Source organism: Nicotiana attenuata, unplaced genomic scaffold, assembly GCF_001879085.1.
Source record: "Nicotiana attenuata strain UT unplaced genomic scaffold, NIATTr2, whole genome shotgun sequence".
NCBI lineage: Eukaryota > Viridiplantae > Streptophyta > Magnoliopsida > Solanales > Solanaceae > Nicotiana > Nicotiana attenuata.
This window is the reverse complement of record NW_017670825.1, coordinates 45916-54862: the sequence shown is the minus strand read 5'-3', so window position 1 is coordinate 54862 and position 8947 is coordinate 45916. Positions and strand designations below refer to the sequence as shown.

At 37.4% G+C, this 8947-nt stretch overlaps 1 protein-coding gene across 1 annotated transcript; it reads right to left on the bottom strand.

Annotated features, from left to right (window-relative positions):
- Positions 1–5050: 5050 nt before the first annotated feature.
- On the bottom strand, positions 5051–7492 carry LOC109243689 (F-box protein PP2-B15-like). Its single transcript, XM_019410659.1, has 3 exons — positions 7065–7492; positions 6081–6199; positions 5051–5910 (listed from the first exon to the last, which is right to left on the bottom strand). The coding sequence occupies exons 1-3, from the start codon at positions 7341–7343 to the stop codon at positions 5439–5441; spliced, it is 870 nt and encodes a 289-aa protein (XP_019266204.1). The 5' UTR covers positions 7344–7492; the 3' UTR covers positions 5051–5438.
- Positions 7493–8947: the final 1455 nt, after the last annotated feature.

Sequence of the window (8947 nt, the reverse complement as noted above, 5' to 3'; positions counted from 1 at the left end):
GGTGAACGGAGGCAGCCGCAACACCCAGCGAATTGTTTGAATTTGAGCACTGACCACCATACCCCGACAATCACCTCCCTACCCAAATTCAAAGGGCAGTTGGCATAAATTCACGACCAACATCTGTTAACCGGTGCAGGGTCAGCAAATAGAAACTCCATTTCTCGCCTCCGTATCTCTTCATACATCTCCATTTTTTCGGCTCGGAGGGCTGCCCGATCAATCGGGATTTCAGGGATAAAAGTTTTGGTAGCCTTGGCGTTGAAATCATCCTCTGCCAGTTCCGATTAGAATCTGGACTCATCGTACGCAGGTCGTTAGGATGTGCCTCCAGAGCGCCTGTGCCTTTTGGGAGCCATGGGGCCTGCAAATAATCAAACAAACCATCAACATATGCCCTAGCTAGTGCCAATAAGATGGTTACTCAGACTTCACCACCCAATGACACCAAAAATAGCTCCTGACTTCACTCATAACAACCCCCACAATAGCTCCATAATTTTCGTACCACGTCCGGTATAATACACCCCACACTTATTCCATTTAATGGTACCCATGACATACAACACCACCATATAACAAACACCATTCTACAACAAATATCACCATACCAGTAATACTACTCTACAACAACTATCAACAAACCAACAAGCAACTACACAACAACAACTAGCAACAACAATATCTCAACTACACAACAACCACCATCAACTACAATATTTCAACAACAACCACCATCAACTACANTCCCTGTCACAAAGCACCAAGTCAACAGTGCCCTATTGAAGTTCACGTCCGTGGTATTGCTAGAAGGTAGGAACCTGCTACAGATAACAGTCAACCAACACTTGGCCAGGTGAGTGAAGGAGATAGAGTTGAGGGTTATTTGGTCACGTATCCATATGGGCTGCCCCCTTGTGCAAAGTACATCCGTCATGACCTCCCATGTCACCCTGGGCCTGTCATGGTAATAATCGACATCACTGGTGAACGGAGGCAACCGCAACACCCGGCGAATTGTTTGAATTTGAGCACTGACCACCATACCCCGAACAATCACCTCCCTACCCAAATTCAAAGGGCAGTTGGCATAAAATTCACGAACCAGCATCTTGTTAACCGGTGCAGGGTCAGCAAATAGAAACTCCATTTCTCGCCTCCGTATCTCTTCATACATCTCCACTTTTTCGGCTCGGAGGGCTGCCCGATCAATCGGGATTTCAGGGATAAAAGTTTTGGTAGCCTTGGCATTGAAATCATCCTCTGCCAGTTTCGATTGGAATCTGGACTCATCGTACGCAGGTCGTTGGGATGTGCCTCCAGAGCGCCTGTGCCTTTTGGGAGCCATGGGGCCTGCAAATAATCAAACAAACCATCAACATATGCCCTAGCTAGTGCCAATAAGATGGTTACTCAGACTTCACCACCCAATGACACCAAAAATAGCTCCTGACTTCACTCATAACAACCCCCACAATAGCTCCATAATTTTCGTACCACGTCCAGTATAATACACCCCACACTTACTCCATTTAATGGTACCCATGACATACAACACCACCATATAACAAACACCATTCTACAACAAATATCACCATACCAACAATACTACTCTACAACAACTACCAACAACAACTAGCAACAACAATATTTTAACTACACAACAACCACCATCAACTAGAATATTTCAACAACAACCACCATCAACTACAACACCTCAACTTAGATTGGCGTAAACACCCCAAAAAATATACAACTTAGTGCCATAATTTTCGGCCAACACATGACCCAATCCAAACTATACCACAAAAATCTAAATTTAGGCCTCCAAACCACCAAACAACTTCACAATTAATTAACAATGGAGATCCAATTAATTTGGTACCAAACAACCTCATCAACATCAACTACAACAACTACAACAATGGCAAACATAAAAGAAAGCAAACAAAATAAAAAAAAAAGCAAATTAATACACTAATCCTAACTAGGATTTAACTAAAATTGCTAATCTAACAATTACACTACTTATAAGAGAAAGAAATAGAGAGGGAGAAGATTAACTTACTTGAGGTGAAGAGGGAGAGAAAATGGGGGTGTGTTAATGGAGGTTGGAGAGGAAGATGGTGGAGAATGGAGGTTTGGTGAAGAAGAAGAAGAGGGGATTTTTTTTTTTTGAGAAAAAGAGAGAGAAAAAAAGAAAGGGATGGGGAACTTACCTGGGCCGCTTCTGTATTCGCCGCGGTTCTGCCGCGGTCGCGGTGGAACCGCGGCAATGAGTTTCCGCGAGCCCTTTTGACCGCGGTTTCACCGCGGTCGAGGTGGAACCACGGTCGAAGGGCCTCTCTGATTCTAACGCCCAGATTTTTTTTTTTAATTAGATTACAAAGGTCACAATTACAACAATGTCATGGGTTGCCTCCCATGTAGCGCCTGATTTAACGTCGCGGCACGACTCATGTGAGCGAAATTAAGGTTCGCTCGACCTCTGAGGTTCATTCAAATGCAGCTCGGTCATCTCCTTAGGCTCATTCATGCCCATATACAATTTCAACCGCTGACCATTGACTCTAAATGTCCGAGAGTCATCTTCAGTAGAAACTTCCACAGCTCCGGAAAGAAACACTTCAACCACGCGAAATGGTCCAGACCACCTTGGCTTTAGCTTACCTGGGAATAACCGCAGTCTTGAGTTGTAAAGCAGTACCCTGTCCCCAGGTTTGAAATTTCGTTCAATGATTTTCTGATCGTTAAGCCTTTTCATTCTCTCTTTATATAGCCTTGTGCTCTCAAAAGCCAGATACAAATTTACCCACACATCTCTATCAATCATGAACGCTAATCTTACCGTAAATCTCTCCCGAGTAATCACAGTAATTTACTATTGCACTCTCCCGAGATACACTAGCTTACTTTATTTAGCACAATTCAATTTAGATTGCACCCAAGGCTTTGTTATTCCTAATCCCGCCTTTAAACCCGCAATTATAGATTCCTCTAATAATCTAGGAGTGGTGTTGTTCAACAATACCCTAAATATGCACTCTTTTCCAAGTTATGCACACTAAATAGGCACAGCTAATTGAGGATCCTGTCAATTAACTACAACGAACACGAAGTTGAAAAAATAAAGATTAAACGAGCAATTTGTATTCACATAAACAAGAAGTTCATCACCCAATAGGTTCCATCAATGCCTTAGACAAGGAATTTAGCTACTCATGACTATGGGAACATAAATTAAGCTTGAATTCATCATCAAATCAAAAGAAAAGAAGAAAGATGTTTAGAGTACTTTCTCACAATTGTTTTCCTTGCTAAGAAACCTAAAAAATCAATACATGCCTCTCTTGGGCGAAGTCTAATGTTTTAAATAGGGTTTAGGTCTAAAAATCCCGTAATTGACACTTTGGTCCCAGAAGTTTCTGCGCCCGCGGCAGAACCGCGGCCAAACACCCTCGCGGAATCTCTGAACTTCTGCAGCTGCTTCCCACCGCGGTTCTGCCGCGGTCGCGGTGGAACCGCGGTGGATCCAGTTCTCTGAATCTTCGGCCTGTTTTTGCACGGGTCACTTAGGAAATTTCACAGTTGGCCTCTTTTTCATCACTTTTGACTCCAAAACTGCTCCTTAGCCGTCTTTATACATATATCACCTACAAATCATGAAAAGCACTAATAAGAGCATTTTGTCATCACTTTTAGTATTAAAACTACACAAGAAGGTGATTATTTAAGGTGTGATTATAGTCAAATTCACCTATTATCAATTGGAATCGTCAAGATGAGTTCAAAACTTAAATTTCAAGTGATTTGGAGTAGCTTTAGGCTATATTTGACTTAAATTTCAGAAGATGCCCAAGGAAGAAGAACACATTAAGCTCCATTGATAGGATTCATTTGTATAATAATGTATAATATTATATAAATAGTATATAATAGTGTATAAACACAACTTATACACCATTATATCCAAGGTTAATACAATATTTACAGGTATTTGGCTTCTTCTTCTTCTTCTTCTTCTTCTTCTTCTTCTTCTTCTTCTTCTTCTTCTTCTTCTTCTTCTTCTTCTTCTTCTTCTTCTTCTTCTTCTTCTTCTTCTTCTTCTTATTATTATTATTATTATTATTATTATTATTATTATTATTATTATACACCTATATACATAGTGTATCAAGAATATTTTCACTCTGTGATTATACATCTTTATACACTTTTATACAACTATATACATATTGTACCTCTTTGTATAAAAGTGTATAACATTGTATAAAAGTGCATAAGCATCGCTGACGAAATTTTTGTATGATTTTCACTTGCAATTCTTGTATAAAACTAGTCCAAATCTCCAGCAAATAACTTCAAACTTTGTATACAACCTACTTAGACTATTTCTAATAAGTTCAAACAATACCTACTCCAAATTTCTCACAAAATCATAATCAACATTTAACAAGATTAGCATTAAAGGAGATGAGATTTTAGGTTTCTCGCGTCTGTTTTTGCGTTTTGCAGTTGTGATAGGTATGTATAAACCTGAAGATATACAAAATTTAAAAAAAAAAACCACAAAAGTATTGGTTATGGAAGAAGGCACGAATGAATGTTGACTGAATGGGGAACTAATTTTTCTTTTCAGTTTTGTTTGCATATGATTCTTTTTTATTAATTAAATTAAATATTTATGAGTGAAAAATAAGGAGAGAGCTACAATAGGGGTAGGTAGGAATAAATGAGGTTGTTATAATTAGAGGGAATAAGAAAAGAAAAGATCTTATTGATATTTGGCTACACATTTGCAAACTTGTAACTGGGCTAAAATAGTGCAAGATCAACTTATGAAGTGCATTATTCTGTAATTTTATCAAATATATATATATATATATATATATATATATATATATATATATATATATATATATATATATATATATTTTCGTATATTAGATGCAGAAAAATACAATTTTTATACACTTTACAACTACCTAATGTATATAGTTCCGATTGCGGGCTAAAAGTGATATTTGCCCAAAATTGTTCGAACACTGAATAATGAATCCGACATTTAAATTATGCACCAAACATTGGTCGAGTTGTTGAAGAGAGCACTTTTTGTAACATAAACACCCGAAATAGTGCTCGTGCAAAAATGCTTTTACGCAAAGTAGAGGGTGTTTGGATTGGCTTTTAAGCTGGTCAAATCAGCTTTAAGCTCTTTTTAGCCTTTTTCAGTGTTTGATAAAGCTAAAAAATGCTTAAAATAAGTTAAAACTGTTTAAAACAAGTCAAAAGCATTAAGCTGGGCAACTCCAACTTATTACTTTTTGACTTATAAAAAGCTATTTCTGCTGAAAAGCCACATTTTTTAAGCCAATCCAAACGGACTCCTAATCCACCCATAAACCAAAAAAAAAAAAAAACCTTTACTACGTAATAAATTACTTTGGTCTAAGCTCGATGCCTTCAACAATAAGTCCTCCTTTGAGATGCTCACCTTTGACTTCTCTAAGACACATTGTTACTTCTTTATCATTGACTCCATCACTATAAAATTCACCCAATTCAATCTCCAACCATCCATCTTCTCTGTCACGTAAAGCACGCTCTTTCCCTCCTCTATTATCAACTCTTGATCTCAATGTCTCAACCCTGTGTCTCATTAGAACCCTTTCCATTTCTTGTTTTCTACAGTTAACATAGTTACGACGTAGATATAAAATTCCTTTGGATTCTTGGTCTCCTACTTTGACAAATACCTCAGATGGCAAGGAGTCTAAGCCGAAAGCACGACCAGCCAGGTTGACAATGAGGTAAGCTCCGTATGTTGTACGTGGAGACAACATTCGAGTGTTTATCGTTCCTTTAATTTCTAGCCAACATACCATTATAAGCTCCACACCTTCTGGAAATCTGTTGCAACGCATAGAATAGGATAGACGTAATTAGGGTAGTTTTGAGGAGCTACCGAAAATCAAAGTCAAATTGTGATATTATGTCCTTACTTTTCTAATAGGAGTATATAACTAATATTTGGGATTAGTAGGCATTGAAAGAAACAGGAAATTAAAGGAGAAAGGGACCTTGAGTGAAGGAGGGGTTTCCAGCACCAGTAGAGGGGATTGCTGGACCAAACAATTGATAGCTCCCTTGCACTCAACATATAACACTTTTTACTTGATATTCTATCAATTGAAAAGGTCTGCAATAATGTTATATAAAGGAAAAATGAGAAGATGCAAGAGTTCTTTATCATCAATTTATCATTTGAGATTACTCGCTAATATTGTGTTGTCGAATAAATATCAATCTATTTGCTATCTCACTAGAAATTCGGCAAAAACCGACCAAGAAAAACCGATCGACTTTGGTCGGTCAAAAAACCGACCAAAGTTTGTCGGTTTTTCAAAATATTTAATATTTAATTTATTTATTTTTTACGAAACCGACCAACTTTGGTCGGTTTTCTTTGGCGCAAAAATGCGAGAAACTATTTTTTAGTCCCACGAAATTTATTTTTCAAGAAACCGACCAACTTTGATCGGTTTTTGCAATTAAAATAAATAAAAATTAATATTAAAAACACCGACCAACTTTGGTCGGTAAATTCGGCCGGTCATTTTAAAAAACCGATCAACTTTGGTCGGTTATTTTCGTGCGAAAATACAATTAAAGAGTATAAATAAAAAAAAAGACAATCTTAAAACAAAATGCACCAATGGTCTAGTGGTAAAATAGTATTCTGCCACAGTACACACCTCGGTTTGACTCCCTGATGGTGAATCTTTTGATTACATAATTAAAATACCGACCAACTTTTTTTGCAATATTTTTTTTTGAATTTAATTTATCGACCAACGTTGGTCGGTAATTTCCGACCAACTTTGATCGGTATATTAAAACGACCATCGAAATACCGTCCAAGCGTATTTGGTCGGTATTTACCGGATTTCTAGTAGTGTCTATGAACATGAGCGTGCGAGAAAGATTGTCCTCTTGAAAAAGAATATCATCTCACTGTTCTTGTTAGTTTACACCAGGATTATAAGCAAACCAAACGTACGTACCTTACGACCACCGTCGATGAGAAGAGGGCTAAACAACTTAAGAAACAACTCTTTCTTTGATGCAAAATTAATTGGTAACACTAATCTTGAGATGATTTGTCGATAATCAGATGGCAAGAATTTCTCCCATAACAAGTCTGATATGGCTGCATCACGAACCATAGTCGAGACCAACGACGCGTGACAAGCATCATGAGGAGAAGTGAATGAGAGGATTTGAACGATACAATCTTCTGGCAACAGGTCGAGCTTCATTATCTCACTTTCATCGATTGCCATGACTGGATATATTATAAGAATGTCATAAGATACTTAGAAATGACTCATATATGAAGAGGGAGATGTTAGAAACTAATATAATAAGGACAAAAATAGGTACTAGTTTCCTAAGGATGACGACATGAATTTAACATATGAGGACACGATCGGAGTGAGAGAGCGAGTGGTTTCCTTTATGTGCATTACTTGACCTCAGAGAAATACATTTGCCTAATTTTATAATTCAACTTGTATACTTAAGATTTGACCCGTTAAGTGAGATAACTTCTATATACCGTTCAAAGATGAGTAACGATATTGAAAATTAGAACAGTAATTAATATAGAGATGGACACGCCGAGGCAAAGCTAACTTGTGTTCAATTGGTAAATGCATTTTGTTCTTTGCCTTGGTGTAGCTGCAAAGAGTCAATATTGCTAAGGCTAAGCTAGTTTTGATAAAAGATGAAATGTGTAGATGCGGCTTGCCTAGCCTGTACGGAGTAACATTCATATGCATTTTATTCAAGGCCAGCTCAATCTAAATAGGCCCCTGAAGCAGGGTGGGCATATATTGGGTAAAATCGATAACTCGAACCGTTAATTATTTATTGGGTTATCGGTGTTGGGTTATTGGTTAACGGTTCGGTAACAGGTTAAATTTTTTTTTTATTGGGTTATCGGTTCCGGCTCGGTTTGGCAATTCTGTTATTGGATAAAACCGATAACCCAATAAGGATTAACTAATTTACTAGTTTACCCTTAAGTATATACATACTAGGGTTTCATAATTCATACTTTCTAGTTCACTCTTTGATTTCCCTATTCTTTCTCAGTTTCTCCGCCTCACGCCCTCACCAGTCAGCCCTTCAAGACTCAGGCCTGTTATATTAGTTAGTGTTTTGATGAGAGTATATGAAAAGAGGTTGCTTTGTCCCTCATTGAAAAAAGAAAGAAAGGAAGAAGTGTTTAAAAGCACTTCTTTGTCTTACATGATTTGAATATTTTAAAGATGTTTTGGAGGGAAACTAGAATTTGGCTATATTATTAATAGTCAAGATTGGGCACTTGGGGCACTTGGGCCAATTAAGTAGTCCGAATTAATATTTTAGTCACCCATTATTTGATTAATTAAAAACGTTTTAGCCTTTAATTTCAGAAAACATTTTTAACAATATTTTTTAAATTCAAAAGAAGGTGACTATTGGTTTTAAAAGGTGCCTGTTATGAAGAGATGAGTCTGTTAATTCCAACAGACTCCTAGAGGTATTATAAATACCTATATCATCTCCAAAACGATATCATCTGAAACTTTCATCTCTTTCTCTTCTACTTATTTTCTACAACTCACAACTATTCTGTTTTTGATGGGAAATTCGAGTTAATTGCTGAAACTCGGATTTCAGAGGCTATGTAGAATCCTGGAGGAATTCTGCCATAATCCCTGCAGCAAACGAAATTGGGAGGCTTAAATTCCTTAAGGAGAGTGACTACGCTAACAAGGCCTAATTATTTCGTCCCCATATTCTGTTATTTTTTCTAACAATCTTAAGGAATTTAACCAACACTGCAATGGAGGCTTCTGATAGTGATTCTGGTTTTAACAAGATGTTCGAAGTGTTCAAA

Bases quoted from the DNA above. Each gene is read 5' to 3' on its own strand.
- LOC109243689 (XM_019410659.1), bottom strand. From the start codon at position 7,343: ATGGCAATCGATGAAAGTGAGATAATGAAGCTCGACCTGTTGCCAGAA. The intron at 6,200-7,064 runs GTACGTACGTTT...ACATTATTGCAG, and splicing joins TCATCGACGGTGGTCGTAAG to ACCTTTTCAATTGATAGAAT. The intron at 5,911-6,080 runs GTCCCTTTCTCC...GCGTTGCAACAG, and splicing joins AAACCCCTCCTTCACTCAAG to ATTTCCAGAAGGTGTGGAGC.